This window comes from Salmo salar, chromosome ssa26, assembly GCF_905237065.1.
Source record: "Salmo salar chromosome ssa26, Ssal_v3.1, whole genome shotgun sequence".
Lineage (NCBI taxonomy): Eukaryota > Metazoa > Chordata > Actinopteri > Salmoniformes > Salmonidae > Salmo > Salmo salar.
In genome coordinates this window covers 11830183-11852679 of record NC_059467.1, presented here as the reverse complement: position 1 = coordinate 11852679, position 22497 = coordinate 11830183, and the positions used below count along the sequence as shown (strand labels likewise).

The following is a 22497-nucleotide window of genomic DNA, read 5'->3' as shown; positions in this document are numbered from 1 at the left end:
TACTATGGTTATGTATTCAAATTATTTGTGAATACAAGTGAATTATTTTCATGCTGACTTGTTTTTTTAAACTAAGACCTTCATAACTTCTGGGTTTACATGATGTATGTGTATGTACGTGACTGTCCGTGTTTGTGTGCATGTGTGCAATTGCTTGTTTGCACGTGTGTATGTGCGTGCGTGTCTGTGTGCGAGCCTATGTGTGCGTGTGTGACTATGCACGTGTGCACGTGTGTGTGTGTGTGTGTGTGTGTGTGTGTGTGTGTGTGTGTGTGTGTGTGTGTGTGTGTGTGTGTGTGTGTGTGTGTGTGTGTGTGTGTGTGTGTGTGCGTACATGGATGTGTGCATGCGCGCATGAGTGTGTGACTTTGCATGGGTGAGACTCAGAGGAGTCTGGTGGGAAGAGCTATCGGAGGACGGGCTCATTCTAATGCCTGGAATGGATTTAATGGAACAGTATTAACTATATATATATATATATATATATATATATATATATATATATATACTGCACATAAAAAAGGGAACACTTAAACAACACAATGTAACTCCAAGTCAATCACACTTCTGTGAAATCAAACTGTCCACTTAGGAAGCAACACTGATTGACATTAAATTTCACATGCTGTTGTGCAAATGGAATAGACAACAGGTGGAAATTATAGGCAATTAGCAAGACACCCCCAATAAAGGAGTGGTTCTGCAGGTGGTGACCACAGACCACTTCTCAGTTCCTATGCTTCCTGGCTGATGTTTTGGTCACTTTTGAATGCAGGCGGTGCTTTCACTCTAGTGGTAGCATGAGACGGAGTCTACAACCCACACAAGTGGCTCAGGTAGTGCAGCTCATCCAGGATGGCACATCAATGCGAGCTGTGGCAAGAAGGTTTGCTGTGTCTGTCAGCGTAGTGTCCAGAGCATGGAGGCGCTACCAGGAGACAGGCCAGTACATCAGGAGACGTGGAGGAGGCCGTGGAGGGCAACAACCTAGCAGCAGGACCGCTACCTCCGCCTTTGTGCAAGGAGGAGCAGGAGGAGCACTGCCAGAGCCCTGCAAAATGACCTCCAGCAGGCCACAAATGTGCATGTGTCTGCTCAAACGGTCAGAAACAGACTCCATGAGGGTGGTATGAGGGCCCGACGTCCACAGGTGGGGGTTGTGCTTACAGCCCAACACCGTGCAGGACGTTTGGCATTTGCCAGAGAACACCAAGATTGGCAAATTCGCCACTGGCACCCTGTGCTCTTCACAGATGAAAGCAGGTTCACACTGAGCACATGTGACAGACGTGACAGAGTCTGGAGACACCGTGGAGAACGTTCTGCTACCTGCAACATCCTCCAGCATGACCGGTTTGGCGGTGGGTCAGTCATGGTGTGGGGTGGCATTTCTTTGGGGGGCCGCACAGCCCTCCATGTGCTCGCCAGAGGTAGCCTGACTGCCATTAGGTACCGAGATGAGATCCTCAGACCCCTTGTGAGACCATATGCTGGTGCGGTTGGCCCTGGGTTCCTCCTAATGCAAGACAATGCTAGACCTCATGTGGCTGGAGTGTGTCAGCAGTTCCTGCAAGAGGAAGGCATTGATTCTATGGACTGGCCCGCCCGTTCCCCAGACCTGAATCCAATTGAGCACATCTGGGACATCATGTCTCGCTCCATCCACCAACGCCACGTTGCACCACAGACTGTCCAGGAGTTGGCGGATGCTTTAGTCCAGGTCTGGGAGGAGATCCCTCAGGAGACCATCCGCCACCTCATCAGGAGCATGCCCAGGCGTTGTAGGGAGGTCATACAGGCACGTGGAGGCCACACACACACTACTGAGCCTCATTTTGACTTGTTTTAAGGACATTACATCAAAGTTGGATCAGCCTGTAGTGTGGTTTTCCACTTTAATCTTGAGTGTGACTCCAAATCCAGACCTCCATGGGTTGATAAATTGGATTTCCATTGATTATTTTTGTGTGATTTTGTTGTCAGCACATTCAACTATGTAAAGATAAAAGTATTTAATAAGATTATTTCATTCATTCAGATCTAGGATGTGTTATTTTAGTGTTCCCTTTATTTTTTGGAGCAGTGTATATATATATTACAATGAGCCCGTCCTCCTATAGCTCCTCCAACCAGCCTCCTCGGCTTCGCATGGGAGTATGTGTGACTTTGCATGTGTGTGTGTGTGTGTGTGTGTGTGTGTGTGTGTGTGTGTGTGTGTGTGTGTGTGTGTGTGTGTGTGTGGTACTCACGGCTGTCCCTCTGGTGTGTTCTCAGGTAGTGAAATAGTGAAGGATGCGTTGGAGAACTGTGGTGCTCTGGCTCCTGCGATGACTGACACTACCACCGGGGGACTACGGCTACCCAGCCGGTCAGCAGCCACCACTGTCAACAGGTACTCTTTGTCCCTCTGAAGTGGCAGCCCCGTGGTCCGGACATGACCACTCTTTCTGTCCACCTCGAAACGCCCGTCACCACCTGCAGTTAGGAGACAACAGAGGATTTTATTTTCTAAATATACATTTGAAGGTATTTTCTGACTAGAAAGGGAGATGGAGGTCATGTTGAAGGGCAGTAAGCCCGATTTCAACCTATGCTGACGTGTGTGCAGGAGGCTGGACCAGCCAGGCCACAACAACTTTTTTTTCTGTCATTCATTCATGGAACAGAACGTCCGGTACGTTCCATATTAGAGGGACAGCTGCGCAGCAATAATGCACCTTTTAAAATGCATTGAAAAGAAAGTTCAGATGGAATCTAATATTAGAGTCATTGACGCACAGATTCACATATACAATGCCACCCACAGGCAATTTCATTCTGCCGAACTTTGGCAATTGTACACAACATATGACATAAGATAAGGCACATGATTATCTTAATGAAATGACAGATTAGAAGCATAAAGGTATAAAAGCGTTTATAAAACCATATAAAATAATGTTTTTTTTCTCTTTCTATTACAATGCTGCCAGTTGATGTACTCAGCGAAATTGTGCTCAATCACTGGACAGGAAGCACCTACCATCAGACAGGAAGTACTCCACCTCCCCGTTGTTGCCCTCATCTCCGTCCTGGGCGTGGAGCTTGTAGACCAGTGACCCGGCCAGGGCGTTGGGAGATACCACTGCCAGGTAGGGGGAGGGGACCATGGTCCATTCCGGAACATTGTCATTCACATCAGTCACCGTCAGCTCCAGCCGTACCAGGTACCAGTCTGGACCTGTAAAGGAGCGGCAGAGATTGTTCCTCTGTAGTTCAGTTGGTAGAGCATGGCGCTTGCAACGTGAGTATAGTGGGTTCGGTCTCTGGGACCACCTGTACGGAAAATGTACGCATGCATGACTGTAAGTCGCTTTGGATAAAAACTTCTGCTAAATGGCATATACAGTGGCTAGTGAAAGTCTAAACACCCCTTGGACAGTTTTTTCCCCCTACCAATCTACACAACATATCCAAATTTAAAAGTGAAAGAAACATTTTAGAAAATGTTCCAAATGAATAAAACAAATTAAAATAAAGATGTATTGAGTTGCATACTTGGTGGAAGCACCTATGGCAGCCGTTACAGCTTTGAATCATTTTTAATAAGATTCTACCAACCTTGCACAAATATTAGTGCAACATATATACCTTGTGTTTGCGAAAATTGCTCAAGCTCAGTTAATTCAGTTGGGAATCATTGACGGACAGAAATATTCAAAACTTGTCTCTGTATTTCAAGCAGATTTAAGTCAGGACTGAGACTGAACTACTCAGGAACACTCAACACCTCTTTAGTCATTCTGGTGTGTCTTTGGCATTAAAATGTGTGTAATTGTCCCCTTGAAAAATAAAACTATCTAAGGGTTAGGTTTTCAGAAGTCTAAGATGAGTTTTCCTCTAACTTTTTACCTGGCTTTTGTCACTTTCATATTTCTTTTGATCATAAAAAACTCACCAATCCCTACCAATGACAAGCATACCCATAACATAATGCTGCCACAACAATACCTGAAAACACAACAATACTTGAAACTACAGAGGATAAACAACATTGTATTCACTCCACAATGCTGGCCTGTATGACAAAGTGAAAAGAAAGAAGCCTGTGATCAAATAATCCACTCCAAACCATCCATTCTGTTTGCAACAGGGTCGTTAAAGGGGCATAAAAAAATGATTCAACTTCATATTCATCATCTTCAGCACCACCCCAACATCAACATACAGTATGTGAAAATGGAGCATTTCTATCTTTTGTAGTAAAAAATGTAGAGGAAGAAAAATTGTTTCCCATGACATCATCAGTGTGCATCCTGGTTGATGATGTCATTGGAAACACTATCTTCCTCTATATTTTTTACGTCAAAACATAGAAACGCGCCATTTTCACATATGTTGATATTGGAGTGATGCTGGAGATGATACATATGAAGTTGATTTAATAAAAAAAATGTATTATTTAAGTAATACTAAAAGACAACATGACAAAGAAATCAACTTTTTGGCTTAAATTAAAAACCACAGAATTTGGTCAAATCCAAAACAACACAGAGTGAACCCTCTGTATTGGCAAGTATTGTGGGTGGCAGCATCATGTTATGGGTATGCTTGTCACCGGTAGGGACTGACTGGGGAGTGTGTCAGGATCAAAAGAAATATGAAAGAAGCGAAGCCCAGGTAAAAAGTTAGACTAAAAGCCGCGTCAGTCTTCTGAACTGAACCCTAGAATGGAGTTTATATTTTTCATTGCTGGGCAATTAGAAACATTTTAATGCCTAAGTAGTCCAGTCTCAGTCATGACTTCAATTTGCTTGAATATCTGAGACATGGTTTTTGACAAAAACAATGGATATACATTATGTGGTGCAAAGTGTTGTGCAAAGTTGGTAGAATCTCATTAAATCTCATTAAATCAGGGGTGTGAAGACATATGCAATCAACACATCTTCATTATTTATTTGTTTTATTAAATAGGACTATTTTCTTTAATGTTCTTTCACTTTGACAGTGTGGAGTAGATTGTGTAGATCTGTAAGTAACAAATATAATTGAATCCCTTTTTGACTTTAATTTTAAGGCAGCAAAATGTGAAGGCTGTGCAAGGGGTGTGCAGACTTTCACTAGGCACTGCATTATATGTTGTATGTTGTTATTATTATAGAGATTGACTAACACATTCACAGAGTCTTAGTCCTAACCCAGATCCATACTTCTAACCAGAGGGTACTCTGAGTATCCATTGAAAAAAAAAATACAAGGAGGTTTGAGAGATGTTCTGTTTTCAGAAACAGAATAACCATACAATACTGGACAGTATCATAACACTACCATAACAGGCTATGAGGTACTGTACATGAACCAATTATTAAGCTCTGAAAGCCATTAGGCTACATGACAATACAATTATCAGCCATTAGTCCAATTTTACATTAAGCCATGCTAAAGGATGTTAATGTGTTGTAACGCATTAACAGAAAACAGCAATCACAATTGAAATTACACACACACACACACACACACACACACACACACACACACACACACACACACGCTTACAAGCATGTAACACACACACACACACACACACACACACACACACACACACACACACACACACACACACACACACACACACACACACACACACACACACACACACACAAGCATACACATACACTACACATACACTACACATACACACGACCACAAACAATCATGAACAGAAAGACGCACCATGCAGGCTCTTTCAGTTGCAGAACACTTGCAGGTGGGACACTGCAGGATTGTTTTCACAAACAGCCACATTATAACAGATCACGTCTCTCTTATTATGTCCCTCTTCCAGTCTTAGATTCCCTTTATACATCTCTCCCCTGTTCCATGTACCCAATGATTTTCCCTCTACGCTCTCTGGCTCTCTCTTTCTCTCCATCTCTCTGTCTCCTTCCCTCCTGCAGCTGTCAGGTAGAGGAAAGCAGGTGTTCTGTCAGGGGCCATGAAAGGGCCAATCACCAGGGGAATCAAAGAGCCCAAGACGCTGTCATTCTGGTTCCCTCTCTGACAGCCTGCCAGCTATTTATACCAGTCAAAGAGAGACGGGGGGAATCAGAGGGAGGGAAATAGGGTGAATAGGAGAAGAGGAAAAAAGAAACAGAGCATCATGAGAGAGAAACAGAGGGAAAGAGGAAGAGAGAGAGAGAGCGATCAAGAAAGATTGACAAGCGAAACATGGACAAGTGCGAGAGAGAGAGAATGCATGATACACTGTCGCCTAAGTGATCCTAAAACTCACAATAGCCAACTAGGATAAGGCAGCAAGGTCGGTTATGCCTCACAACCGCCAATTACAATCAACCGTGTTCCGTCTGCAAAATGAAAATAACAGTACTCTAGTCTGAGATAAACAATGTCCCCTTAGATTATCTCTCATCTGATTATGTGTCTGTCTGGGAAACAAGACAGAGACAGTCGCTTACCACCAGGCACCACATGCCTGGGATGTGCCCAGTGATGCCCACTCATAAAGGCAGACATCAGAACACCTGCTTGCCCAGGAAAATCCAACCTACCACCTGCTACCAAAAGTACCACAAAATGACAACAAGCTATTTATTCATAGGTTATTATCATGTTATTACTATTGGGAAATGCCAGGTAGCAGATTATACTAATGGAAATGAAAATAAGGTTGAACCAAATGATCAGGTCCCTTTGGAAAAGAAATGGTAAACATCTAATGACAGACAAATATGTGGTGGCATGACTTAAGACACATGGAGCACACTGCACTCACAGAGCTACAATTCTATAACTGTAACTGTTCTCCAGTTAAATAAAAGCAAAAGATGGACTCAATAATGCCACCCGAACACCATTTTCATTGTTGTTGCCACAGTTTTGTTTATGTACTCTAACTTATTATATATTTGAAAATTGCTTTTCAGATAATTGAAAATGTTAAAGCAGCAATACAGAAAAAGCATGTGGCAACAGAACAATTTAGACAGAGGGAAGGGGATAGAGTAAGATTGATAATGGGAGGGAATAAGACAGAGGGGGGGAACAAGGGAGCAATTCACTACGCTGATCCTCAACACAGGGGCATCACAAGGGTGCGTGCTCAGCCCGCTCCTGTAATCCCTGTTCACCCATCACTGCGTGGCCACGCGCGCCTCCAACTCAATCATCAAGTTTGCAGACGACCCGGCAGTGGTAGGCCTGATTATCAACAACGACTAGACAGCCTACAGGGAGGAGGTAAGAAAATAACCAAGAAAATAACCTCTCCCTCAACGTCAACAAAACGAAGGAGCTGATCGTGGACTTCAGGAGACAGCAGAGAGAAGATTGAGGGGGGTAGAGGAAGATTGAGAAGGGGAGGGAATCAAACAGAACACAGGTGAACAACACAGGTGAAAAAGTCCTAAGGAAAATAAGAACGGAACAGCAGAGCAGGATTAAGACAAAACCCACTGCGTAAGAAATGGCCCGGAGGTTGTTAATGAAACAAATAACAAAATCTGGAACAGGGAAAAAACAGGCAGCAATTGCATAAATCAATGGAATTAAAGGGACAGAGACAGAAAGAAAGAAAAAGAGAACCACATCTATAAAATAAAGATAGAGAGGAAATATGAAGCTGGATGTTTTTCAGAAACCGCAAATAACGATCCTGCTGCACTTGAGTGTCCGTGGTTCATTGAGAGTTTCTAATGGTTGCTCTCCGCTGTTATAACATATCCAGATTTAATTGGGAAAAAGACAAGAGGGGAACAGGGATAATATGAAAAGCATAGCAGGGAGAAAGCATTACCCATATAATAAACCGGGAAGCTAATGGCCAACTTCCAATATGTCCATCCAGAGACAGAAACACTCTCACACAGTAATAATGGTCATTACAATAGATAAGATATCCTAACAAGGAAATACTGGTACTGTCACGACTTCCGCCGAAGTTGGTGCCTCTCCTTGTTCGGGCAGCATTCGGCGGTCGACGTCACCGGCTTTCTAGCCGCCACCGATCTACGTTTCTTTGTCCATTTGTTTTGTCTTGATTGTACACACCTGGTTTCCATTACGTTATAATATATTCCCTATTTAACCCTCTGGTTCCCACATGGTTTTGTGCGTGTTTGTTCTTTGTTAAGTGGTCGCTCTTTTGTGTCGAGCTGGATTGTTTTCCCTGTATGGAATTAGTTTGTGATTTATTCGAGTAAAGTACGTTTTTACTCAGTTCTGTGTCCTGCGCCTGACTCCGTCCTACCCGCTGCACACAGAAACACGCACCAAGATATGGAGTCAGCAGGTACACCCAGTCCTCCGTTACCGGTGGAGGAGCGTGTCCAGCAGCACGCGATGATGCTCCAAAATCTTGGCACAGCCATGGATCGCGTGCTGCACACCATGGAGCGATGGGAGAGAGGGGGTTTTCCCACACCTCCATCCACTTCACCCCAACCCACACCGCTGTCCACTCCTCCGTCACCTGAACCCAGTGGGATTCGGCTCTCGCTCCCGAGGGCTTATGATGGGACGGCTGCCGGGTACCAGGGTTTCCTTCTCCAGTTGGAGCTCTACCTGGCGACCGTCCACCCGGCTCCCTCGGGACACGAGAGCGTGTCGGCCCTCATCTCCTGTTTGTCGGGGAGAGCACTTGAGTGGGCCAACGCCGTATGGGGGAGAGAAGGCGCAGCGTTGGTCCACTATGAGGATTTCACCCGGAACGGTTGTTCCATCTTCGACAGGGGATGAGGAGCACACAGGACTTTGCACTGGACTTCAGGACCTGGCAGCCAGCACGGGATGGAATGAAAGGGCCCTGATCGACCATTACCGGTGCAGTCTACGTGAGGACGTTCGTCGGGAGCTGGCATGCAGGGACACCACCCTTACCCTCGACCAGCTGGTGGATTTATCCATCCAGCTGGATAACCTATTGGCCACCCGTGGATGTCCGGATCGGGGCCCGTCCATTCCATCCCCCAGCACCTCCGACCCTACACCTATGGAGCTCGGAGGTTCTGCTCTGAGGGAAACCGGAGGGGGGGCCGTTTCCTGCACCACATGTGGCCGCAGAGGGCACACTGCTGGTCGGTGCTGGGGAGGTTCTCCAGGGAGTCGAGGCAGCAGGCAGGGCACTGGTGGATCATCCCAGGTGAGTAGGCACCCGACTCACCCAGAGCTCCCTGATGCGCACATGTGTGTGTATAGAATTTCCTGAGTTTTCCCCGCATTCCCAGCATAAGGCGCTAGTAGATTCAGGCGCAGCTGGGAACTTTATTGACCGTTCATTTGCACTTAGATTAGGGATCCCTATTGTTCCTGTTAATGTGCCCTTCCCTGTACCTGCCTTAGATAGTCGTCCTTTAGGGTCGGGGCTGATTAGGGAGGTCACAGCTCCACTATGTATGATAACGCAGGAGGGTGATGAGGAGAGAATTAGTCTCTTCCTGATCGATTCTCCTGTGTTTCCTGTGGTGTTGGGCCTTCCCTGGTTGGCCTATCATGACCCCACTATTTCGTGCCAACAGAGGGCTCTCAAGGGATGGTCACGTCAGTGCTCAAGGAGGTGTGTAGGTGTTTCCATAGGTGCAACTACGGTGGAGAGTCCAAACCAGGTCTCCACCATGCACATCCCCCCTGAATATGCCGATTTGGCTCTCGCCTTCTGTAAGAAGAAGGCGAATCAACTACCACCCCATCGACGGGGGGATTGTGCGATAAATCTCCTTGTAGACGCAGCACTTCCCAGGAGTCACGTGTATCCTCTGTCACAGGAGGAGATGGCGGCTATGGAAACATATGTCTCCGAATCTCTGGGACAGGGATACATTCGGCCTTCCACTTCACCTGCCTCCTCAAGTTTATTTTTTGTGAAGAAGAAGGATGGAGGTTTACGCCCGTGTATTGACTATCGAGATATAAATCAGATCACGGTGAAGTACAGTTACCCGCTGCCTCTCATAGCCAGTGTGACAGTCATTGCACGGGGCACGCTTCTTCACAAAATTGGATCTCAGGAGCGCTTACAACCTGGTGCGTATCCGGGAGTGGGATGAGTGGAAGATGGCATTTAGTACCACCTCTGTGCACTAGCCCGGCGGAGCGGATCTATGAGTACCTTGTCATGCCGTACGGGTTGATGAATGCTCCATCAGTCTTCCAATCCTTTGTAGACGAGATTTTCAGGGACCTGCACGGGCAGGGTGTAGTGGTGTATATAGATGACATTCTAATATACTCCACTACACACGCTGAGCATGTGTCCCTGGTGCGCAGGGTGCTTGGTCGACTGTTGGAGCATGACCTGTACGTCAAGGCTGAGAAATGTCTATTCTTCCAACAGTCCGTCTCCTTCCTATGGTACCGCCTTTCCGCGTCAGGAGTGGATATGGAAAATTACCGCATTTCAGCCGTGCGTAATTGGCCGACTCCAACCACGATAAAGGAGATGCAGCGGTTCTTAGGGTTTGCCAACTACTACCGGAGGTTTATCCGGGGCTTTGGTCAGGTAGCGGCTCCCATTACCTCCTTGCTGAAGGGGGGACCGGTGCGACTGCAGTGGTCAGCTGGGGTGGACAGGGCTTTTGGTCACCTGAAGGCTCTGTTTACTTCGGCTCCCGTGCTGGCTCATCCTGATCCCTCCTTGGTATTTATAGGAGAGGTGGACGCGTCCGAGGCTGGGATAGGAGCTGTGCTGGCTCAGCGCTTGGGTACGCCACCAAAGCTCCGCCCCGTGCTTTCTTTTTGAAGAAGCTCAGCCCAGCGGAGCGAAACTATGAGGTGGGGGACCGGGAGCTGTTGGCTGTTGTCAAGGCTCTGAAGGCGTGGAGGCATTGGCTTGAGGGGGCTAAACACCCTATCCTCATTCGGACTGACCACCGCAATCTGGAGTACATCCGGGCGGCAAGGAGACTGAACCCTCGCCAGGCAAGGTGGGCCATGTTTTTTACCCGTTTTGTTTTCACCCTATCCTACAGACCAGGTTCCCAGAACGCTAAGGCAGACGCACTGTCCCAGATGTATGACACAGAGGAGCGGTCCACGGATCCCACTCCCATACTTCCGGCTTCTTGCCTGGTGGCACCGGTGGTATGGGAGGTAGATGCAGACATCGAGCGGGCGTTACGTACAGAGCCCACTCCCACCCAGTGTCCAGTTGGGCGTCTGTACGTTCCGTCTGGTGTCCGCAATCGTTTGATCTGTTGGGCCCACACGTCACCCTCCTCTGGTCATCCTGGCATCGGTCGGACAGTGCGCTGTCTTAGTGGAAAGTACTGGTGGCCCACTTTAGCTAAGGACGTGAGGGCTTATGTTTCCTCCTGCTCGGTGTTCGCCCAGTGCAAGGCACCTAGACACCTGCCCAGAGGGAAATTACAACCCCTACCCGTTCCACAATGGCCGTAGTCACACCTATCGGTGGATTTCGTGACGGATCTTCCTCCGTCACAAGGAAACACCACGATCCTGGTCGTTGTGGATCGGTTTTCTAAGTCCTGCCGTCTCCTTCCTTTGCCCGGTCTCCCTACAGCCCTACAGACTGCGGAGGCCCTATATACACACGTCTTCCGGCACTACGGGGTGCCTGAGGATATAGTGTCTGATCGGGGTCCCCAGTTCACGTCGAGGGTCTGGAGGGCGTTCATGGAACGTCTGGGGGTCTCGGTCAGCCTTACCTCAGGTTTTCACCGCGAGAGTAACGGGCAGGTGGAAAGAGTTAACCAGGATGTGAGTAGGTTTCCTCGGTCCTATTGCCAGGACCGGCCGGGGGAGTGGGCGGCTTTCATCCCCTGGGCAGAGATGGCCCAAAACTCCCTCCGCCACTTCTCCACTAACCTGTCTCCTTTTCAGTGTGTACTAGGTTATCAGCCGGTCCTGGCACCGTGGCATCAGAGCCAGATCGAGGCACCTGCGGTGGATGATTGGTTTCGGCGCTCGGAGGAGACATGGGACGCTGCCCATGTGCGCCTGCAATGGGCCATCAGGCGGCAGAAGGTGAGCGCCGACCGCCACCACAGTGAGGCCCCGGTGTGTGCACCGGGAGACCGGGTCTGGCTCTCGACCCGAAACCTACCCCTTCGGCTGCCCTGTCGGAAGCTGGGTCCGCGGTTTTGGGGCCATTTAAAGTCCTGGGGAGACTGAACGAGGTTTGTCATAGGTTACAGCTCCCCCTGATTACCGTATTAACCCCTCGTTCCATGTGTCTCTCCTCAGGCTGGTGGTGGCTGGTCCGCTCCAGCAGTCTGAGGTGTGGGAGGTTCCTCTGCCCCCTCTGGACATTGAGGGGGGCTCGGCGTGTACTGTGCGAGCCATCATGGACTCAAGGCATCGGGCGAAGGGCCTTCAGTACCTCGTGGAGTAGGAGGGGTACGGTCCGGAGCAGAGATGCTGGGTGCCGGTGGAGGACATCTTGGACCCTTCCTTACTGCAGGAATTTCACTGCCTCCACCCGGATCGTCCTGTGCCTCGTCCTCCGGGTCGTCCCCGAGGCCGTTGTCGGCGTGCAGCTGGAGCCGCGCGTCAAGGGGGGGGGGGTACTGTCACAACTTCCGCCGAAGTTGGTGCCTCTCCTTGTTCGGGCGGCGTTCGGCGGTCGACGTCACCGGCTTTCTAGCCGCCACCGATCTACGTTTCTTTGTCCATTTGTTTTGTCTTGATTGTACACACCTGGTTTCCATTACGTTATAATATATTCCCTATTTAACCCTCTGGTTCCCACATGGTTTTGTGCGTGTTTGTTCTTTGTTAAGTGGTCGCTCTTTTGTGTCGAGCTGGATTGTTTTCCCTGTATGGAATTAGTTTGTGATTTATTCGTGTAAATTATGTTTTTACTCAGTTCTGTGTCCTGCGCCTGACTCTGTCCTACCCGCTGCACACTGACATTTGACAGGTACATGTCAATTGTTGGTCTTCATTCATTGTAAAGCTGTCCACTATGAAAAATGATAACTTAATGATGGTTCAATAAAGGAAAAACAATATGAATATGCTTCGGGCTACAGTAGTGAATCTATCTACTAGCAACACTGATTAATGAACTCAAAATGATGTAGGTGCTACTTACAGTTGAAGTCGTAAGTTTACATACACCTTACATTTCAACTCAGTTTTTCAGAATTCCTGACATTGAATCCAAGTAAACATTCCCTGTCTTAGGTCAGTTAGGATCAGCACTTTATTTAAGAATATGAAATGTCAGAATAATAGTAGAGAGAATGATTTATTTCAGCTTTTATTTGTTTCATCACATTCCCAGTGGGTCAGAAGTTTACATACACTCAATTAGTATTTGGTAGCATTGCCTTTAAATTGTTTAACTTGGGTCAAACGTTTCGGGTAGCCTTCCACAAGCTTTCCACAATAAGTTGGGTGAATTTTGGCCCATTCCTCCTGACAGAGCTGCTGTAACTGAATCAGGTTTGTAGGCCTCCTTGCTCGCTCACGCTTTTTCAGTTCTGCCCAGAAATTTTCTACGGGATTAAGGGCAGGGCTTTGCGATGGCCACTCCAATACCTTGACTTTGTTGTCCTTAAGCCATTTTGCCACAACTTTGGAATTATGCTTGGGGTCATTGTCCATTTGGAAGACCCATTTGCAACCAAGCTTTAACTTCCTGACTGTTGTCTTGATGTTGCTTCAATATATCCACATAGTTTTCCTCCCTCATGATGCCATCTATTTTGTGAAGTGCACCAGTCCCTCCTGTAGCCAAGCACCCCCTCAACATGATGCTGCCACCCCCGTTCTTCATGGTTGGGATGGTGTTCTTCGGCTTGCAAGCGTCCCCTTTTTCCACCAAACATAACGATGGTGATTATGGCCAAAAAGTTATATTTTTGTTTCATCAGACCAGAGGACATTTCTCCAAAAAGTACGATCTTTGTCCCCATGTGCAGTTGCAAACTGTAGTCTGGCTTTTTATGGCGGTGTTGGAGCAGTGGCTTCTTCCTTGCTGAGTGGCCTTTCAGGTTATGTCGATATAGGACTCGTTTTACTGTGGATATAGATACTTTTGTACCTGTTTCCTCCAGCATCTTCACAAGGTCTTTTGCTGTTGGTCTGGGATTGATTTACACTTTTCGCACGAAAGTACGTTCATCTCTAGGAGACAGAACGCGTCTCCTTCCTGAGCGGTATCACGGATGCGGTGTCCCATGGTGTTTATACTTGCGTACTATTGTTTGTACAGATGAACGTGGTACCTTCAGGCATTTGTAAATTGCTCCCAAGGATGAACCAGACTTGTGGAGGTCTACAATTCTTTTTCTGAGGTCTTGGCTGAATTATTTTGATTTTCCCATGATGTCAAGCAAAGAGGCACTGAGTTTGAAGGTAGGCCTTGAAATACATCCACAGGTACACCTCCATTGGCTCAAATGATGTCAGAAGCTTCTAAAGCCATGACATCATTTTCTGGAATTTTCCAAGCTGTTTAAAGGCACAGTCAACTTAGTGTATGTAAACTTCTGACCCACTGGAATTGTGATACAGTGAATTATAAGTGAAATAATTTGTCTGTAAACAATTGTTGGAAAAATTACTTGTGTCATGCACAAAGTAGATGTCCTCACCGACTTGCCAAAACTATAGTTTGTTAACACGAAATTTGTGGAGTGGTTGAAAAGCGAGTTTTAATGACTCCAACCTAAGTGTATGTAAACTTCCAACTTCAACTGTACATTCAAACATAAAAATAACTTAAAACAGACACTGACACTGAGAATGCATTTCCTCAGCTAGCCTAGTATGACTGGAGTCTAGCCTGAGAGAAACAAAAAGCCCAAAAGCAACAACAAAAACAAAGACAGCCTGATGTAGTTAATAGTGAGCTCAGTGACCTAATCCACTGGCTGACCTGGGATCAGAAGAGAGATGACCACACGTGACAGGTGAAGAGTCTCCTTACATTAATTGGCTTATGTGGAACAGACTCCAGGGGCCGTGCCGTGAATCACGCATGAGATGCGAGCCAAATGTAGGGCTCTCAGGAAGCGGCCAACGCCAAACTTTTGACAGGGCCACGAATCGACAGGGGCCAAACTTTTAACTGGTTCTGAATAAATTACTGCACACTCTCCACTTGTCACCTAGATGTTTCTTCCCCTATTCCGGACATTGTTAGCGAGGGTGCTTAGCGTGACCCCAATCAGCACCTGGCTCCTTCTATCCTCTCTGCCCTGCGTACTGCTGACAGAGGGAACACAGGCACAATTACTTTCTCTACCAGTCTAGGAAGAAGGGAGGCTTTCTCATTCTCTCTACTCCCAGCACTGCACGCTAACTACAGGAGTCCTTGTTCTCCCGGGAGCACAGTTCTATCACTTTACAGCACAGCAGATGGAGAGAGAGAGAGACAGAGGGAGTGAAATAGTGTCTGTGTGTGCGTGTGCGCGTGCGCGTGCGCGTGTGTGTGCATGTGTGCGTGAGAGAGGAGGGAGGTATTCCTGTGGACAACAGGAATACCTACGTAAGAATGCTGTTCGTTGACTACAGCTCAGCCTTCACCATAGTACCCTCATCATTAAGCTCGGGGGCCCTTGGTCTGAACCCCGCCCTGTGCAACTGGGTCCTGGACTTCCTGATGGGCCGCCCCCAGGTGGTGAAGGTAGGCAACAACACCTCTTCTATGCTGATCCTCAACACAGGGGCCCCTCAAGGGTGCATGTTCAGCCCCCGCCTGTACTCCCTGTTCACCCATCACTGCGTGGCCACACACGCCTCCAATTCATTCATAAAGTTTGCAGACGACACAACAGCGGTATGCCTGATTACCAACAATGACTAGCCAGCCTACAGGGAGGAGGTAAGGGCCCTGGCAGAGTGGTGCCAAGAAAATAACCTGCCCCTCAAGGTCCACAAAACGAAGGTACTGATCGTGGACTTCAGGAAACAGCAGAGAGAGCACACCCCCAACCACATCGCAGAGGCCACAGTGGAGAAGGTGAAAAGCTTTAACTTCAGCGGCATACACATCACTGACAATCTGAACTTGTCCACCCACACAGACAGTGTGGTGAAGAAGGCGCAACAACGTCTCTTTAACCACAGGAGTCTGAAGAAATTTGGCTTGGCCGCAGGGCTCTCCAGAGGGTGGTACGGTCCGCCCAACGGATCACCGGGGGTACACTGCCTGCCCTCCAGGACATCTACAACACCCGGTGTCACAGGAAGGCCAAGAAGATCATCAAGGACCTCAGCCACCCGTCACTTTAATAATGGAACACTAGTCACTATAACAATGTTTACATACTGTTTTACCCATTTCATATGTATATACTGTATTCTAGTCAAGGCCATCCAATTTAACTATTGCTGTACATATACTATTCTATCCTACGTATTCTTCAGATATACTACATACAGTACATGTCCAAAAGTATGTGGACACCCGCTCATCAAACGTCTCATTCCAAAATCACGGGCATTAATATGGAGTTGGTCCAACTTTTGCTGCTATAACAGTCTCCACTCTTCTGGGAAGGCTTTCCACTAGATGTTGGGACATTGGTGATGGGACTCCAAGTAAGGGCTCTGTGCAGGCCAGTCAGTCAAGTTCTTCCACACCGATCTTGACAAATCACTTCTGTATTGACCTTTCTTCATGCACGGGGGCATTGTCATGCTGAAACAGGAAATTACTTTCCCCAAACTGTTGCCACAAAGTTGGAAGTACAGAATCGTTTAGAATGTCATTGTATGCTGTAGAGTTAAGATATCCCTTCACTGGAACTAAGCCCGAACCATGAAAAACAGGCCGAGACTATTGTTCCTCTTCCAAGAAACTTTACAGTTGGAACTACGCATTCAGGCAGGTAGTACTCTCCTGGCATCTGCCAAACCATGATTCATCTGTCGGACTGCCAGATGGTAAAGCATAATTCCAGAGAACGCATTTCCACTGCTCCAGAGTCCAATGGCGGTGAGCTTAACACCCCTCCAGCCGACACTTGGCATTGCGCATGGTGATCTTAGGCATTTGTTAGGCTGCTTGGCCATGGAAACCCATTTCATGAAGCTCCCGATGAACAGTTCTTGTGCTGACATTGCTTCCAGAGGCAGTTTGGAACTAGGTAGTGAGTGTTGCAACCAAGGAGCGAGGATTTTTACATGCTACGCGCTTCAGCACTCGGCGGCCCCGTTCTGTGGGCTTGTGTGGCCTACCACTTTGCGGCTGAGCCGTTGTTGCTCCTAGACGTTTCCACTTCTTATTTTCAATGACGGCCTAGGAACTGTGGGTTAACTGCCTTGTTCAGGGGCAGAACGACAGATTTGTACCTTGTCAGCTCGGGGATTCAAACTTGCAACCTTTCGGTTACTAGTCCAATGCTCTAACCACTGGCTACGCTGCCGCCACTGCCGAGTATTGGTGTCTCTGAGGGGTCTTTGGCCTGGTTTACTAACTACTTCTCTCAAAGCGAAAGTCAGAACATCTGCTGTCTCAGCCACTGCCTGTCACCAAGGGAGTACCCCAAGGCTTGATCCTAGGCCCCACACTCTTCTCAATTTACATCAACAACATAGCTCAAGCAGTAGGAAGCTCTCTCATCCATTAATATGCAGATGATACAGTCTTATACTTAGCTGGCCCCTCCCCAGATGTTGTGTTAAATGCTCTACAACAAAGCTTTCTTAGTGTCCAACAAGCTTTCTCTGCCCTTAACCTTGTTCTGAACACCTACAAAACAAAGGGCATGTGGTTTGGTAAGAAGAATGCCCCTCTCCCCAACGGTGTGATTACTACCTCTGAGGGTTTAGAGCTTCAGGTAGTCACCTCATACAAGTACTTGGGAGTATGGCTAGATGGTTACACTGTCCTTCTCTCAGCACATATCAAAGATGCAGGCTAAGGTTAAATCTAGACTTGGATTCCTCTATCGTAATCGCTCTTCTTTCACCACAGCTGCCAAACTTACCCTGATTCAGATGACCATCCTACCAATGCTAGATTACAAAGATGTAATTTATAGATCGGCAGGTAAGGGTGCTCTCGAGCGACTAGATGTTCTTTACCATTCAAACATCTGATTTGCCACCAATGCTCCTTATAGGACACATCACTGCACTCTATACTCATCTGTAAACTGGTGTATACCCATCGCAAGACCCACTGGTTGACGGTTATTATAAAATCCTCTTAGGCCTCACTCCCCCCTATCTGAGATACCTACTGCAGCCCTCATCCTCTACATACAACACTCATTCTACCAGTCACATTCTGTTATAGGTCTTCAAAGCACACACATCCCTGGGTCTCTTCTCTTTTTAGTTTGCTGCAGCTAGCGACTGGAACGAGCTGCAAAAAACACACAAACTGGACAGTTTTATCTCCATCTCTTCATTCAAAAACTCAATCATGGACACTCTTACTGACAGTTGTGGCTGATTCGCGTGATGTATTGTTGTCTCTACCTTCTTGCCCTTTGTGCTGTTGTCTGTGCCCAATAATGTTTATACCATGTTTTGTGCTGCTACCATATTGTGTTGCTGAAAGGTTGTGTTGCTACCATGTTGTTGTCATGTTGTGTTGCTCCCATCTTGTGTTTTCATGTGTTGCTACCATGCTATGTTGTTGTCTTAGGTCTCTCTTTATGTAGTGTTGTGGTGTCTGGTCGGCCATCATTGTAAATAAGAATTTGTTCTTAACTGACTTGCCTAGTTAAATAAAAGGTTAAATAAATACAAATTACGGTTCCACGTTGGAAGTCCCTGAACTCTTCAGTATGGGCCATTCTACTGCCAATATTTGTCTATTGAGATTGCATGGCTGTGTGCTCGATTTTATATACCTGTCAGCAATGGGTGTGGCTGAAATAGCCAAATCCACTAATGAAAGGGGTGTCCACATACTTTTGTATAAATAGTGTATTCTATCCACATACTGTCCATAATGTCTATACATCCTATTACATACAATGTATATACAGCATTAGTCAAATGTTTGGACACACCTGCACTTTCCAGGGTTTTTCTTTACTTTAACCATTTTCTACATTGCAGAATAATAGTGAAGACATCAACACTATGAAATAACACAAGGAATCATGTAGTAAACAAATAAAAATATATATTACATCTGAGATAGCCACCCTTTGCCTTGATGACAGCTTTGAACACTCTTGGCATTCTCTCAACCAGCTTCATGAGGTAGTCACCTGGAATGCATTTCAATTAACAGGTGTGCCTTGTTACAAGTTCATTTGTGGAATTTCTTTCCTTCTTAATACGTTTGAGCCAATCAGTTGTGTTGTGACAAGGTAAGGGTGGTATACAGAGGATAGACCTATTTGGTAAAAGACCAAGTCCATATTATGGCAAGAACAGCTCAAATAAGCAAAGATAAATGACAGTCCATCATTACTTTAAGACATGAAGGTCAATCAAAATTTCAAGAACGTTGAACGTTTCTTCAAGTGCAGTCGCAAAAACCATCAAGCGGTATGATGAAACTGGCTCTCATGAGGACCGCCACAGGAAAGGAAGACCCAGAGTTACCTCAGCGCAGAGGAAAAGTTCATTAGAGTTACCAGCCTAAGAAATTGCAGCCCAAATAAATGCTTCAGAGTTCAAGTAACAGACACATCTCAACATCAATTGTTCAAAGGGAACTGTGTGAATCAGACCTTCATGGTCGAACTGCTGCAAAGAAACCACTACTAAAGGACACCAATAAGAACAAGATACTTGCTTGGGCCAAGAAACAAGAGCAATGGACATTAGACCGGTGGAAATCTGTCCTTTGGTATGATGACTGCACATTTAATATGTTTTGGATCCAACCGTCGTGTCTTTGTGAGACGCAGAGTTGGTGAACGGATGACCTCTGCATGTGTGGTTCCCACCGTGAAACATGGAGGAGGAGGTGTGATGGTGTGGGGGTGCTTTGCTGGTGACATTGTTGCCGATTTATTTAGAATTCAAGGCACACTTAACCAGCATGTCTACCACAGCATTCTGCAGCGATACGCCATCCCATCTGGTTTGCGCTTAGTGGAACTATTTTCAACAGCACAATGACCCAAAACACCTCCAGGCTGTGTAAGGGCTATTTGATCAAAAAGGAGAGTGATGGAGTGCTGCATCAGATGACCTGGCTTCCACAATCACCCAACCTCAACCCAAATGAGATTGTTTGGGATGAGTTGGACCGCAGAGAGAAGGAAAAGCAGCCAACAAGTGCTCAGCATATGTGGGAACTCCATTAAGACTGCTGGAAAAGCATTCCAGGTGAAGCTGGTTGAGAGAATGCAAAGCTGTCATCAATGCAAACATTGGCTACTTTGAAGAATCTAAAATATAACACTTTTTTGGTTACTACATAATTTCATTTGTGTTATTTCATAGTTTTGATGTGTTCACTATTATTCTACAATGTAGAAAATAGTAAAAATAAAGAAAAACCTTTGAATAAGTAGGTTTGTCCAAAGTTTTGATGGGTACTGTATATACACTACCGTTCAAAAGTTTAGGGTCACTTAGAAATGTGCTTGTTTTTTAAAGAAAAGCACAATTTTGCCCATTAAAATAACATCAAATTGATCAGAAATACAATGTAAACATTGTTAATGTTGTAAATGATTTTTGTACCTGGAAACGACAGATTTTTAATGGCACATCTACATAGGCATATGGAGGCCCATTACCAGCAACTATCACTCCTGTGTTCCAATGGCACATTGTGTTAGCTAATCCAAGTTTATAATTTTAAAAGGCTAATTGATCATTAGAAAACCCTTTTGCAATTATGTTAGCACAGTCCTGATTAAAGAAGCAATAAAACTGTCCTTCTTTACACTAGCTAAATATCTGGAGCATCAGAATTTGTGGGTTGAAGGCTAATACAGACGCCTCACAAGTCCTCAACTGGCAGCTTCATTAAATAGTACCCGCAAAACACCAGTCTCAACGTCAACAGTGAAGAGGAGACTCAGGGATGCTGGCCTTCTAGGCAGAGTTACAAAGAAAAAGCCATATCTCAAACTGGCCAATAAAAGAAAAGATTAAGATGGGCAAAATAACACAGACACTGGACAGAGGAACTCTGCCTAGAAGGCCAGCATCCCAGAGTCGCCACTTCACTGTTGACGTTGAGACTGGTGTTTTGTGGGTACTATTTAATGAAGCTGCCAGTTGAGGACTTGTGAGGCTTCTGTTTCTCAAACTAGACACTCTAATATACTTGTTCCTCTTGTTCAGTTGTGCACCGGGGCCTCCCACTACTCTTTCTATTCTGGTTAGAGACAGTTTGCACTGTTCTGTGAAGGGAGTATTACACAACGTTGTACGAGAGTTTTCTAATGATCAATTAGACTTTTAAAATGATTAACTTGGATTAGCTAACACAACATGCCATTGGAACACAGGAGTGATGGTTGCTGATAATGGGCCTCTGTCAGCCTATGTAGATATTACATAAAAATCAGCCGTTTCCAGCTACATTAGTCGTTTACGACATTAACAATGTCTACACTGTATTTCTGATAAATTTTATGTTCTTTTTATAGACGAAAAATGTGCTTTTCTTTCAAAAACAAGGACATTTCTAAGTGACCCCAAACTTTTGAATGGTATATATATATTACACAAGCATTTCGCTACACCCGCAATAACATCTGCTAAATATGTGTATGTGAACAATACAATTTGATTTGATTTTGATTTTATTTCAGGGAGAAGAAGAGAGACAGAGACAGAAGTGAGAACTAGAAGAAGCTTTGGCTAATTAAATATTCTCTCAGATTACAAGGAGCTATTTGGCCCTCTCCGGGAAATTGTGACTTTCATAATCTTATTAAAGTGGAAGGTACTGACTTTTTAACATTTCACATAAAAATACCAATTAAGAAAAGGAAAGGGGGGGGGACCAGCTCTAAGTCTAACACAAATTGCAAACGATACAAATGTGTAGGCCATAATTAGATTTTTTTTTCCCTCAACAGCTTTTCATAATTGAAAATACCGACACTACCAAGAACACACTTCAACACACACACATTACGCACAGCTAGTTCTTGAATTGCAAAAATCCATTTATATTTCCCCAGCCTAAGGGGGAATAATGTTAATAATAGTGGGGGACATTGTGTTTTTCAGGGGGTCTCACACAGTCTGGTTACAATGGCACGGCCAGGCACAGCAGGACACCGTGTGCATACAGAAAACGTTCCACACTTATTGAGACAAAGAATATTATATAACACAGCACCAGGTGAATGCATATAACCTCAGCATGGCCACGCATGGCCACTCACTGTGTACTCTTGTTGATTGACATTGAGGAGGATTTCCTCATTAAGAGACGTATCATCTCTAAGGATTCTCCATTCTCACCCTGTGTGCTGTGTCATCTCACCCTGGACTGGTCTTGGGCTGGGCAGAAATCTGAGTCATACTCTCTCACAGTGCTGTTCACCATCCATGACTCACTTCACTTGACTTAATATAATACTTCTTCACTGTTAGATTGAACCACCCGACTGCTAGCTCCTTAAAGGGATATGCACAACTTCATTAATA

General features: G+C 45.9%; 1 protein-coding gene across 1 annotated transcript in view; it reads right to left on the bottom strand.

Moving 5' to 3' along the window:
* The window catches only part of LOC106587167 (neural-cadherin), a 212772-nt gene that overhangs the window by 112048 nt on the left and 78227 nt on the right, over positions 1-22497 (bottom strand). The window contains exons 2-3 of the mRNA XM_045708388.1: positions 3023-3220; positions 2250-2475 (exon numbers count right to left, since the gene is read on the bottom strand). Of these exons, the coding sequence (XP_045564344.1) occupies positions 2250-2475; positions 3023-3220 (424 nt within the window). The remainder of the gene's footprint in view (positions 1-2249; positions 2476-3022; positions 3221-22497) is intronic.